At 33.6% G+C, this 14,430-nt stretch overlaps 1 protein-coding gene across 6 annotated transcripts; it reads right to left on the bottom strand.

Annotated features, from left to right (window-relative positions):
* Nucleotides 1-6,232: 6,232 nt before the first annotated feature.
* Nucleotides 6,233-13,360, bottom strand: LOC110106351 (serine/threonine-protein kinase PCRK1). Of its 6 annotated transcripts, none has more exons than XM_028700512.1 (6): nucleotides 13,078-13,360; nucleotides 12,762-12,794; nucleotides 11,577-11,991; nucleotides 9,183-9,443; nucleotides 7,940-8,062; nucleotides 6,233-6,938 (listed from the first exon to the last, which is right to left on the bottom strand). In XM_028700512.1, exons 3-6 carry the CDS (start codon nucleotides 11,955-11,957, stop codon nucleotides 6,432-6,434), a joined length of 1,272 nt encoding a protein of 423 aa, XP_028556345.1. In that variant the 5' UTR covers nucleotides 11,958-11,991; nucleotides 12,762-12,794; nucleotides 13,078-13,360; the 3' UTR covers nucleotides 6,233-6,431. The 6 variants fall into 6 exon arrangements, with proteins under 6 accessions (XP_028556345.1, XP_028556346.1, XP_020691888.1 ...); XM_028700513.1 differs by having other exon boundaries at nucleotides 11,577-12,062; XM_020836229.2 differs by having other exon boundaries at nucleotides 12,758-12,794.
* Between the last annotated feature and the right edge of the window lie 1,070 nt (nucleotides 13,361-14,430).

Consider the following 14,430-nt stretch of genomic DNA (forward strand, 5'->3'; position numbering starts at 1 on the left):
ACGACGCGGTTAGTCATTAGTGGTTACTAATTATAATATTGCTAAATCACATTTTTTTCTTAACAGCCGGCCCTCTTGAAATTTTATAAATTGTCATGGGACTTTTTACATGATAGAGGACCACGAGTTTAGATTTGGCTTGAGATTAGTAGAGCTTATAGACCGCCAAAATTTCAAAGCTTCACTCAAGTACCATCATCAGATTATAATCGTGCGATAGTCTGGTATGATCATAGTAGTGTGACGTATTCAGAAGATCAAAATTGGGCAGTGATGTCGGAAGATCCTAGCCTAACGACAGTGGTTGAAGAAGCATAATAAGGTAATGGTGATCGAATGAGCATAATCGGGATATTGTGGTCAAAAGACTATAGTTGGGCAATGATGATCGGAGGTTGCAATGTGTTCTATGGTGACGTTCGAGCGTTGGTCTAATGGCAGCAGTCAGACGATGTTCTGATGTTGGTAGTTGGGTGATGTTCAAATGACAATGACCCGGCTATGTTTTGACAATGGTTGTCAAGCAATGTTCACGTGACGGTGGTCGAGTTGTGTTCCATTAATGATAATCAAGTTGTGTTTTAACAAGAGCAGTTTGTTACTATTCTGATGATGGCGATTGAGCGATATTCTAATAATGGCACTTAGACAATTATTGATTGTGGTAATCGAGTGGTGCTCCAATGACGACAATCAAGTTGTGTTCCAATGATAATGATCATGTGGTGTTCTAACAAGAACAGTTTGACAATATTCCAATGATGGCAGTCGAGCAATGTATAATGGTGGTGGTCAAGCGATGTTACAACAACGAAGGTGAGGTTGTGTTCCAATGGTGATGGACAAGCGGTGAATTCAACATCCGCAATTGAGTGGTGGTTTGACGATGGCGGTTAAGTGGAGCTTCGAGATTCTTATAGTCTATAAGTTCTACTGATCTCAAGCCCAAGTCCAAGTCCTAATCCCCTCTCATGTAGAGAATCCAGACCTATTTATAGATTTAAGAGGTGCATCATCCGTAAAAATATAGAGACAATCTAGAACACTCCATTGAACGACCTTTATTGATTCCTTTAATCATAGAGCGTTTGTTAAAAATTTAAGTACGATAATGCTATTGAAAATAAGAAATATTAGGCTCGATGGTTTTGTCTCGTCGAGATGCTTGATTTAATTATAAGCATATAAGATTTAGAGATTATTTGACCATCTAATTAATATCCTGAAGTTTTTAATTATACTTCAAGTATTTGATTCAAACTCATTTGGACTCAACTTGGCCAGTTTTTGTACTAATGATTTTTTCTCGTCAAGACGTTCAATTCTACTAATAGTTTTTCTAAAATCAAAGTTAGGATGAACCTGTTGTTATTTTTGAAAGTTTTCGATTCAAATATCCATTGAGATTCAGGCCCAATCAAGGCGATTTTCAATGATATATCAATATTAGTTTTATTTTAAAAAAAAAAACTAATGGCATCCTTTATGAGATGCCTATATTTTAAAGATAATTAAAAGAGAATGTGTGTTAGAATAATTAAATATAATAATTATGTGAGACGTCGCAATAATTATTTTAAGTATGTATATTTAATTATTTAAACCATTAACTGGCCCATATATATATTTGAATTATTTAATTTTGAATCCTATTGGTCAAGAAGAGATAATTTGATCTTTATGGACCGTTTGATCAAATAACTCCTATAAGCGGTTATTGTAATCAATCTGCAGGAAATAACTACAAGTCCTCTCTCTCTCTCATTATGAGGAGATACTTTGCTCCATAGAGAATTAACTCATGAAAGAAGAAAGTAAAAAGGAAAAGGGAGAGAAACCGTAGTTCAGAATTCAGCGAATTCAAAATGAATCAAGGTATGTTTTCTTCCGATTAAAAAATTGTGAAAACCATTTTGTTAAAGATCTCATGGATTTAAGACTTATGTAAAATTCAAGTTTTTTAGTTTCGATTCCTTTTACATAATTTATAATACGAGTTCTTACAAGAGTTAGATAACTCATAATGCATGTTGCAAGTTTTTGTAAAAGTCAGTAAACTTAATCTTAAAGAAAGTTCTTGTATTAATTCGAGAACTCGAATCGTATATGCGAGTAAGTCCTAATAAGAAAATTAAGAACTCCATGAAGTCTTACATGATGCATTGTGAAATATTTATAAATAAAATTTGTATGATTTAATAGGATCTTTCATATAAAAAGATTTCTAAGATACGTTGAGCGAAAGTAATTAAAATTTTCAATCCCACATTTTGTTCTTGCCTTGATATTCAAAAGATTTGAGCTAGGTTGCATCATGAGTTTGCGATTAAGGCTTCTTTTGGGACGGCTTTTTTATTGCTCTTAAAGCGACTTTATAGTAAAAAAAATCATCCCAAACGAAGCCTACATCCATGATGTTCTTAATAGCATGGGATCCATCGCTTCAAAACATCCATTTTCATACAAAATTAAACTTTTCTACATAAACTATCTCAATCTAATTATTTATAGAAAACAACTAGAATGTATGAATAAAATAATTATTTGAGACCACAAACCTCCTTCTTCTTCTTCTTCTATTCACCAGGCCAAAATTTTTGTACCAGTGGCCGCTTTCAATCAACAACCGATGAACACCATATAGTTTTAGTAGATTTTTTTTCTCTTTTTTACCGCAGCCTCTATTGTTTACAATGGAATAATGGATGCATGTTAATTCATTTTTGGAAAAAAAAATAATATTATAAATATAATCATAATTTAGCATTTAAAATTTGTAGTGATCAATTAGTTTATAACATTTATAAATTGATTCAATTTATTCCATTTATAATATTGATATCTATATCAAATAATTCAGATAAATTTATTCCATTTATAATATTGATGAATCATATTTGTTACATGCAACACGTTAGGTCTATAAAATACATTTGGACGAAACAACTCATATCTATCATATAGGGATTAATTATTCTGTGCAGACGCCGAATGTCGTCCAGAGATCAATCAGAATGTGCCACGTCAGCCACAGACGTGGAGCATTCTGGTTGGTCTCTGAACGGTGTTTTGCGTCCGGTCTTCGCACGAAATAATTTCTCATCATCTTGGATCCTTTGTTCAAATTATTTGACTAGCTCATTTGATTAAGTAGACTAAGGCTTCGTTTTGACGGCTTTCTTCCTGCTTCTTAAAACAACTTTTTAATACAAAAATTAAAAAATTTATACTTAAAAGCTGCTTTAAGAAACATTCAAAAAATCGTCCCAAACAAAACCTAAATAGCCCCTAAATTTTTATTCAAGCAAGGTTATATATATATATATATAATGCAGGAAGGATCTGTAGCTAGCTTTCCATTTACAGGCTCTCCGGTCTCTGCAGTTAAAATCCTTTCCAATGGTGATGGATTTAAAGAAAAAAATTGAACTCGGAACAACTGTTGCAAGTTGTTAGAAACTTCTGCTTGCAGATGCATTAATCTTGATATATAAGAAGTTCATAGGTCTCTCAATAGAGAGATTATTACGTGCGGTGTCTGAACCGTCCAGAGACAAATCCGGACGCACCACATCACCCGGTTGCACTAGGCCTCGGGTGACATGGCACGTTCGGATTCACCTCCTGACTAAAAGTTTGGACTTGGCTTGAGATTAGTAGAGCTTAAAAACTGTAAAAATCTTGGAGCTTCACTCGAGTGTTATCGTCAGATCATAATTGTGCAAAAGTAGTAGTAGGATCATAGTCATGTGATGTATTCATATGACCAAATTGGGCAATGATGGTTGGAAGACCCTAGCCAAGCAACGGTGGTCGAAGAAGCATAATAAGGTAATGGTGGTCGAATGAGAATAATCAGGACATTGTTGTCAAATCACTATAGTTGGGCGATGTTGATGGGAGGCTATAGTGTGTTCTAAGGTGACGTCCGAGCATAGGTCCAATGGCGGCAGTTAGACGATGTTTTGATGTTAGTAGTTGGGGCAGTGTTAAAAGATAATGATCTGGCTATTTTCTGGCAATGCTGGTGGTGGTCGAGTTGTGTTCCATTGATGGCAATCAAGTTGTGTTTAGACAAAAGCAGTTTGTCAGTATTCTGATGATGACTATTAAGAAATGTTCTAACAATGGCAGTCGGAAAATTATTGACAGTGGCAGTCAAGTGGTGCTCCAATGACAACAATCAAGTTGTGTTCCGATGATAATGATAAGGTTGTGTTCCAACAAGAACGTTCTAGCAGTATTCCAATGATGGCAGTTGAGCAATGTTATACCGGACGTGGTGGTCAAGCAATGTTACAATAACGAAAGTTAGGTTGTGTTCCAATGGTGATGAACAAGCGGTGAATTCGACTTCGACAATCGAGTGGTGACTTGACAATGGTACTTAAGTGGAGCTCCGAGATTTTATGGTCTATAAGTTCTACTAATCTCAAGCCCAAGTCCAAGCTCCTAGTTCCTTCACCGATTTACGGATTTTTAAGAGGTGCATCACCCATAAAAAAGATAGAGAAAAATTTAGAACATTCCATTGAACGAACTTTATTGATTCCTTTGATTATAGAGCGTTAGTTCAAAATGTAAGTACGATAATGCTATTGAAATTAAGACATAGTGGGCCTCGTTGGCTTCGTCTCATCAAGATGCTCGATTTGATTATAAGCATATAAGATCTAGAGATTATTTGATCATCTAATTAATATCCACAAGTTTTTAATTATACTTCAAGTATTCAATCCGGTCTCATTTGGACTCATCTTGGACCACTTTTGATACGATTGGGTTTGTCTCGTCAAAACGTTCAATAATACTAGCAGTTTTCTAAAATCAAAGTTAGGATGAATTAACCTGTAGTTATTTTTGAAAGTTTTCGACTCAAATATTCATTGAGATTTAGGCCAGATCTAGGAGATTTTCGATCAAGGTGGTTTTCAATGATGTATCAATATTAATTTTATTTAAAAAAAACTAATGGCAACCTTTATGAGATGTTTATATTCTAAAGATAATTAAAAGAGAATGGTCAATTGTGAAATATTTATAAATAAAAATTATATGATTTAATTGGCTCTTTCATATAGGAACATTTTAAAGATATGTCAAGCCAAAGTAATTAAAATTTTCAATCCCACAATTTGTTCTTGCCTTGATATTCAAAAGAAACTATCTGAATTTAATTATTTGTAGAAAAGAACAATAATGTATGAATAAATTAATAATTCATAAAAGAAGAAGAAAAAGAAATTAATTGTTTACCCACAATGGATTTTTTTCTCTCTTTACAACAGCCACTATTGCTCACAATGCATGCATGTATTCCTAATTGATGTTTTATGGAGCTCTACTTGTAATTCACTTTTGGAAAAATTTTTATCTTATAAATGTAATCATAATTTAGCATTTAAAATTTGTACTAATCAATTAATTTATAACATTTATAAATCAATTCAATTAATTCCATTCATAATATTGATATCTATATCAAATAATTCTTATAAAATTATTCCATTTATAATATTGATGAATCATACTTGTTAGATGCAACACATTAGGTTTATAAAATATATTTGGAAGAAACAACCCATAGCTATTATTTAGATATTAATTATTTTGTGCGGATACTGAATCCCGTCCGAAGATCAACCATAATGCGCCACGTCACCCTGTGCTCGATACCGCTGCTGGTACAGCTGACGTGGCAGTTGGTCTCCAAACTACGTTCTGTGTCCGGTCTCCTCACGAAATAATTTCTCATCATCATGGATCCTTTGGTCAAATTATTGGACTAGCTCATTTGATTAAGTAGACTAATGCTTCGTTTGGTACAGCTTTCTTCTTGCTTCTTAAAACAACTTTATAATATAAAAATTAATTTTTGGTACTAGAAAGCTGCTTAAAGAAGCATTTAGAAAACTGTCCCAAATGAGTGAAATTATTCTGTGCGGATGCCGAATGTGGTCCAGAGCCCAATGAAAATGCACCACGTCACCCCCTACTTGGTATCGCGGCTCGATCGGTACTGATCGGTAATGGATGATGTGGCTGCACTTGATTCGCCTCTGGACGGTAAGCTGCGTCCGGTGTCCGCACAGAATAATCATTCCCCCAAACGAAACCTAAATGACCCCAAAATTTTTATTCAAGCAAGGTTTTATATATATTTACCTATCTCATGCAGGATCTGTACCTTTCCATTTACAGGCTCTCCGGTCTCTGCAAACTGCAATGTTGATGGATGTAAAGAAAAAGTTGAACTCGGATCAACTCTTAAAGACTTCTGCTTGTAGATGCATTAATCTTGACATATAAGAAGTTCATAGGTCTCTCAATGGACACCAACCTTAACCTTATTAAGAGTACCCATAAGTTCCTTATCAAGAACTGTATCTCAAGAGCATATTCACACAAGCATAATTTTATCTATGATGGCCTCAATGAGCTCTAACAAGCTTTGGCGCCCATTCACGCCATAACATTTTCAGATCTCCTATCCTAATCTTCGACTCAGCTCCTCTGCTCTTCCTCCGCTCTGATGCCTTCTCATATGGTGTACTTATGGGCGTTTGAGGAGGAGCTTCAGACTCTTGATCGTCAACAATACTCTGCACCATTTGGAGCACCTCACTCATCTTTGGCCTCAACTTAGGCTGTCTGATAAGGCACTTATTGGCCACTGCAGCAAGCTTCATTGCAGACTTTATTGAGAAGTTTGCTCCCATTCTCGGGTCTGTAATCAAGTGGAACTTCTTTGCATCAGCCATGTATGGCTTGACCCATTCCAAGAGGTTTTGTTCACCCTTGGGCCGATTTCGATCCATAGGACGGCGGCCAGTTATGAGTTCATAGAGAACCACACCATAGCTCCAAATGTCGCTCTTCGTGGTGAGACGACCGGTCTGAATATACTCGGGAGCAGCATAGCCGACCGTACCAACCACCTGTTAGATTAATTATTGGATGAATCAGATTCACTTCAAACTACCTGTAACAGTAACAAGTTTTCTTTGAATAATTTGTCTCCATATTATTTCTTACTTCATTAAGCTTCTGAAGAATCCTAAGCATTTTCTGTTAATCCAATGTTCATGAAATAGAATGATTGTAGATTCAAATTGTGAAGTAATGAGCAATTTGGAAATTTCTGGGAATTTTGCGACTTTGTGATGAACATTTTGCTTCATTCATTTCATAAGAAATTTCAATGTTCAGGAAGTTGTGATAAGCAGAACTGAAGATAAAGAATGACCAGTATGAACTTGCAAAGAATTTAAGATAATTGAACTTCAAAAGCTATATGTCCTGTGGCCAATATGAGCATTAATAAGACATGTAGGCATTAAATTGTGGCTATTTCTTGATGCTTTGTTGGATTGAAGGAAGGTGCAGGAAAGTGAAGGAAATGAAATGAAATCTCAATTGATTTGAGCTTTAAAGCTTGTTTTCCATTTCCTTTACTCAAATTATTAGCATCCAAACACAGCCAAAAGGATGTTAATACGTTCAGCTAAGTTGCATCTCAGACTAACAAAATACAAAGGTAGTGCAGTAAAGTTGTAAGGATCAAGGCCAACCAAACATGATCCAACCATTTAGCAATTTAGGCTTTGTTTGGGACAGCTTTCTCATTGCTTTTTAAAATGACTTTCTAGTAAAAAAAATCTTGATCTAGAAATTTTTGTACTAGAAAGCTGCTTTACAAACCAGTAAGAAAGTTGTTCCAAACGAAGCCTTAGTCAACAATGACAAAGCTAAAAGTCTTAGGAAAAGTTAACTCTAAGATTTACCAAAAATGAAAAGAAACATGCAAATCTAATTTACCAATCATCTCCAAATAAAATAAAAAGCATTGCAAAAATCAAAAAGTAATGCCTACATATAATATGTAACATTGCCAAGATAATATTCAACTATTGTCACATATCATTTTAACTGTACTCACCACGGTTGAAACATGACTTAATCCTTCTGTTGGTCCCTGTCTTGCCAAGCCAAAGTCTGATAGTTTTGCAGTCCAGTGCTCATCCAATAAAATGTTGGATGTCTTGAAATCTCGAAAAATAATCTATCAATACATCATCAATAAGAAGAGTCATTAAAAACAACATTTATGAATATTACATGTTTGGAAAAAAATGCATTTCATATTGAAAGGAATAGGAAAAAAAAAAAGGTAAAAATGAATGCAGAGGGGAGTTCAAAAGGTCCATTTAAAGCTTCCACATGAAATCTTTTTCTGATTTGTCATTTAGAAACATATCGGGAATCACATATTCTCCATCATAGCATTCCTTCCAAACAAAGCAATTAATAAATTTTGACCACCTTTAGACAAAGGCATTAGTTATTTATATACACCAATATTCGCCTAGATAAGTCAACACTAGCAAAGCCTGAAGTTGCCCAAAGCCACAAGAAGCCTAGAAACAAATCTCACCAATTCACCTAAGCACTAGCCTTAACCGAGCCTCGGTACTGAGCTGGTACTGAGCTAGTAAACTCGTCCAAGAGACTCACAAAATTGCGTATCAATCAAGGCAATTCACCCAAAGACTCAACCGAATAGAAGATCTAGCTTGAAGAACTCAGTAAAGGTACTCACGTTCGATCCAAAACTCGGCTAAAGTGCCCGATTACAAGTCCAACTCAGCGGCTACACAACTAGGGATGCCTAATCCAACCTTTGTATATTTCATATAATTATATCATAGAGCTAATTTTGTAACAACGATCTTAAACCTTGCACATAGATAGGGGGTCACTAGTTTAGCAAGGCCATATGAAATCTGAGTCTAAACTCTTATCACTACAGTATCGCACTTAATCGTTTTAGGATTCTCATAGTAATCTCTTTTCTCTGAATTACTTCACTGCAAATTCTTTGTATATTTCTAAGAACATCATTGGATCCAACCATTTCAATTTAGAACATCCATAGAGAATATGTGGGAATAAAAAGAATTAGCCGCCAATTAGCTCAATCTCATAACTAAAGTGACAGATTATAGTTACTTCTGCAAATAAAATCAATTGACATAAATGGAATAAATGGAATAAATGCTCTCAGGTAAGAGATGACTCTTATTTTGCTTCCCCTAAAGACATTTTATAACATTAAAATATTAAGTAGTCAGCGTTGAAGAACCATTTAGATAAATAAACTTGTGGAAAAGAAAAGAATGTACCTGAAAATCCATCCCTTCATGCAAGTATGTCAAACCACGAGCTGCATCGAGAGCTATTTTCAACCTCATGGACCATGAAAGAGGAGCAGAAATTCTTAGTGACAAGTGATATTCTACACTTCTATTTGGCATATATTCATAAACAAGCAGCCTCTGAATTCCTCTTTCATCATCTTCAGCACAATAGCCAACTAATCTGACAAGATTTTGATGCTCAACCACTCCTAAAACATTTACCTCAGTCAACCATTCCTTATGTCCCTGGAAATGCAATGAAGGAAACTTCATTAGATAAATTCATTATCTCGATTTAATAAATTTTATTTTTCATAAGTTTCTAGAGATAGGAAGAGAGCAATTAACAATGAACATTAAATCTGGAAAAGTTCATCTAAATATTTACAATAAACTAGAAAGTTGAAGTGTTCCAAGTCTACTGCAGCTATAGCCCTGTAGAGAAACCCAAAGTTTCATTCAATGAACTTGTGGAAGAGCATTCAAGGTGATTTAACAAATTCTCTTGAACAAGGTCAAATCTCAAGAGGAACAAGCATGCATGCAATTATAATACATGCCCAGACATGTTATGTGAGATCTTCTATTTTTTTCTTTCTAGTCCTTCGGTGCTAATTTTATCTATGCATCAAATAGTGTATTTTCGATTCATCATTGTATGCATTTAAATCAAATAAATATATTTTTTTTCAACTACCTTATCTTAAATAGATAAAATTCTAAATACTTTTTGAATATAATTGTTTCTTATTTCCTTCTTAGTTATGCCGCATTTTCTTATTAGCATTATATTTTCCACCACACTCAACTTAACAATTAATGAACATTTTAGAGTCCAACACTTTGAACCATGCATCATAGGCAAATTGAATTGCAATTTTGTAATTTTAACTTTTAAGTCTCTATAAATATTCTGTCACCACATAATATTATAAAAGCACATCTTCATTTTAATCACCCGTCCTTAATTCTAAAAATCTTATCCTCATTGTTCTAAAACACAATAAAAATCACTAACAAAGTATTTTAACCTAGAAAAAGGAATATATCCAAGAACTAAACTGAAGTTCCATCAAGGATACAACAACAACAACATCAAGCCTTTATCTCACTATATGGGGTTGGCTACATGAATCATTTTTCTCCATTGTGCCTTGTTAAAAGTTAAATTCTCGTTTAAATCTAATAAAGAAAGGTCATTTCTAATATTTTCTGACCAAATATTTTTAGTCTTACCTCTACCTTTCTTAACATAAGTCAAATCTAATACATCTATTTTCCTAAACGAGTCATCAGATGGCCGCCATTTTATGTGACCAAACCATCTAAGGCGACTCTCTCTAATCTTGTCTTCCACTAGAGCTACTCCAACCTTTTCACGCATATGCTAATTTCGTATCATGCCTCTGAAAGTAAACGCATGCATCCACCTGAGCATCCTCATCTCTGCAACACTTAACTTAATATTATTCTTCTCTTTTGATGGCCAACATTTTGCACCATAAAGCATTGCAGATAAAATGTTAAAATTGCAGGAGTTTCATCAAGTATGCATGGAAAAAATGTTAAAATTGTTTGCATCGTTTCAATCTTTGGATAAGTAAACTAGAATAGAGTATATCAATGTACATGTATCTTTTTCCCATTTGCTAAACTCAAGCGAGGCATAAAATCTTCAAAGGAATTAAAACACTTATTAAGGAGTACTTTATAACTATATATGCTTTGGGCCACTCGGGCATTCAATATGATATAAGCGCTACCAGAGTTATGCATACTCAGATTTTATAGCAGTCAAAAAATATATTAGCATAGGCTCCATTGCCAATGTTTTCTTGTGCTACATTGTTCTATCAAATAAAATCGAAGAGTGTTTGGTTGAATGTCTATATTGATGTTCAAAATGCTGTAACACTTGTCTAAGTTTGATAAAAACTATTATAACATAAATATGACTTCATTTATGACTGAAATAAAAATGATGATGAATTTCATTCAATTATAATACAACATTCTAATCTTAATTAATGAACAAATACCTAAAAGGGGCCATTTGGAATCATTTTCTACATTTAATTATTGTTTATGTTTTTCATTTTGTTTTACTTATTCGTTAATATGTGATTAAAAATATGTTTTATATTCTATATAAGTGTAGTTTTTGTTTTTATTAATATTGCATAATACGGTGATGGTAGCCAACGGTGGCTGCTACAAGTGGCATTCTAGTTTTATAAAGTTCTAAATGCCACTCTTGTTTTATAAAGTTCCAACAGATGGAATTACAGTAGTAACTAAACTCAAATGAATGACAGAATTTTCTTCAAAATTACAGAATCGGAAGTGAAAAAGAGAAAAATCTTGTTAAAGTAGTCTTGCCTGCAAGCCCTTGCGGCTTAATTGTTTAACAGCAATTTCAATGGTTGCGTATGGATCCTCATGACCCTTCACTATGCCCCTATATACGCATCCAAAACCACCTTCTCCAAGCATCAATGAGCGGCTGAAATTTCTAGTAGCAACTTTTAGTTCTTCAAAAGTGAATTTTCTAAGATTATTTGGCTTCTGATGCAAACTAGGAAAAGGAGGTCTCTCAACAGATTCTGAACTCAAGCTAGAAACATTTCTGGAGTTCAATTCAGATCCTGATTTCTTCATTTCATGATCAGTTGATGTGGTGCTGCTTGAAAGACCTGATGCAGACTTCTTCATTGGGGGATTTTGCTTCCCCTCTCCATTTGAGAATTGGAAACACTTCATTGTCCCAGTTTGAAATGCAATCTCAAAATTCTACCTATCAGTAAATAGTGAATAAATGTACTCAGAAGTAATAGCAACTTCTTCTTGGGAAATATGCCAGACCTACTTCAAATATAGAAAGCAAAAAAAAAAAAAAAAAAAAAAAAAAAAAAAAGAAAGAAAACAGAAAAGAAGATCAAACCAGAAAAATACATAAGAATTTTATACTAAGTTCACCAAATTGATGATTATGTCATGTTATCACTGCTACATAATTCACTTGAGGGTTCTACCCCAAAACCCCCGAGAGGGGGCTCCCCACCCCTCTACCAATTCTAGGGAAAATTATTACGTGCAACATCCGCATTCGTCCAGAGGCGAATCCGGATGCGCCACGTAACCTGGGCCCCAGTGCATCCAGGTGAAGTAGCGCGTCCGGATTTGCCTCCGGACAATCCGGAGGCAAATCTTAATTATCTCTCCCAATTCTAGCGTCCACCTTACCACAAAGGTTGACTTGCAATTAAGTTAAGTTTGTGTAGACGCTTTCTTTTTTCTGACAAAAATTAGCCTCCACAACTTAAACATTTCTAGCAAATGATACACAATACCTCCTTCAGAGATCATTTCGTTGCTTGTAGATAAAAAACATGTTTCAAATATTGATGATTTTATTTTTACTCGACTAGAAATCCTCACCTCTGAGAAATTTTGATTTCTAAGTATACCCAACAAAATAACGGAATTTAGAAAATTAATCAATTTAAAATAAACTTCAACTTCCCTAATAAAATAACAAGCAAGAGAATGAGAATTTCCACCTACTTCATTCCAAGACATGATCCTTTGCTGTGTTGCCTGCAAAAATTCTATAAAAATTAAAAATCAATCCTCATCAAAATACTACAAGACTTCACTGAAGAAGAAAGAAACACACCAAAAATCCCAAAAACTAACTAAAAACACCATCTTTCTCTTCAACTCATTAAACAATTTCAACCGAAAACCTAAACAAACTTCTCTTAAATCAATCTCCGCCTGCTGGGCCATTCTCCCTCAGATTCTCTGCCAACTCATTCTAACACCCAACGGCTCCTTTTCCTTTCAAAAAAGAAAAGTATACAAAACAATCAAAACTTACTTTTTAGGATAGATTGATTCGGAGAAGATGAAGAAGGTTCGGCCTTCGTGAGAGGGATTCTTCGACAGTTAAACGTCTGAAAAAAGCGATTAAGTAAATCATGGGCAACGAGGTTCCCATTTATGTGAACAGGAAAGTCAAGAGGATTAAAAGGGGGCAGCTGGGATTCTGACCAACCACATAGAACACCTAAGCTTTGGAGAATTATATAAAAGAAGCGTGGGAAGCATAGGTGTAAAAGGAAGAGCGGAAGATCTTCCCTGGCTCCAAAAGTCGACTCAGTTAACCAAGGCTTTAAAACTCCTAGCTTTCATAATTTCAGATTCCCCCTTAGATTAGGGATAATTACATAAAAACATTATATTTAAATCTTAATCATTTTTTATTTTTACTCAAATATTACAATTCCTAATAAGTTTCAATTCTATATTTTTAGTTTTTATCAAATTCCATATGAATACACGATTTCAATAGTTCAAAAAAATATAATAATTCTCTTTAATTTATTATTTATTATTGAAAATATCATTGCATTTTTTATTAAATAACAAATATTTATTTTTTTTAGGTTAAAATATACTGAAATTTAATATTTAAGAAATTTAAAGACTTCTTTTTTAATGTATGAATCTGAGATTATATAATTGAATGATTAATTTTTTATTAAAATTATTAAATTTTAATAAACTTTAAATTCTTAAAAGTAAAAATAATGATAATTTTTTAAATTATTAAAATTATAGAAATTATTATGTGATCCGATTTATCTCTGTGAATAATAAAAATACTTGTGTTTTTATTGTTCACGGAGACAAAATTGAATAATTTTCTATGTCCAGTCTATACAGGTGGTAATCTCTCTGAAAATTGAGAAGTCTGTTTTTATTGTTCATCACTGTGCTTTATTATTTACAGAGATAAACCTGAACGACTTTCTATGTCCACTCTCGTAATAATCTCTCTTAAAACTGAAGATCCATTTGAAGAGAATATAACAATATGTGAAAATAGTTATAAAATCATCATAAAATTTTAAAATTAAATTTTGTATGCTTTTTATGAATTTTTCTATTTAATAAGAATATAATAGCTATTTTTATATTCTAACTCATCCAAATAAACTAAATTATAAAAAAATAACTAAAAATGAAAACATTTAATTGCAGCGGATAAGAATGAAAATGAAAGAAAATTATCCAAAACAAATCATTAATATTTACTTCGTGGCCATTATTTATTTCAATATCTCCACTCTATCTGGCAAAGGCAAGCTTTCCCGTGTGCGTCTGAAAGAGAAAGAAATAGGGTATTTTGAAAATTAGGTAAAACACTGAGGTCAAAATTGTACTTTTG

This window comes from Dendrobium catenatum, unplaced genomic scaffold, assembly GCF_001605985.2.
Source record: "Dendrobium catenatum unplaced genomic scaffold, ASM160598v2 fragScaff_scaffold_1546, whole genome shotgun sequence".
Classification (NCBI taxonomy): domain Eukaryota; kingdom Viridiplantae; phylum Streptophyta; class Magnoliopsida; order Asparagales; family Orchidaceae; genus Dendrobium; species Dendrobium catenatum.

Coding starts and splice junctions, on each gene's coding strand:
- LOC110106351 (XM_028700512.1), bottom strand. CDS start 11,957: ATGAAGTGTTTCCAATTCTCAAATGGAGAGGGGAAGCAAAATCCCCCA. Junction 9,444..11,576: donor TAAGCCGCAAGGGCTTGCAG/GCAAGACTACTT, acceptor TTGCATTTCCAG/GGACATAAGGAATGGTTGAC. Junction 6,939..7,939: donor TAAGTCATGTTTCAACCGTG/GTGAGTACAGTT, acceptor TTAATCTAACAG/GTGGTTGGTACGGTCGGCTA.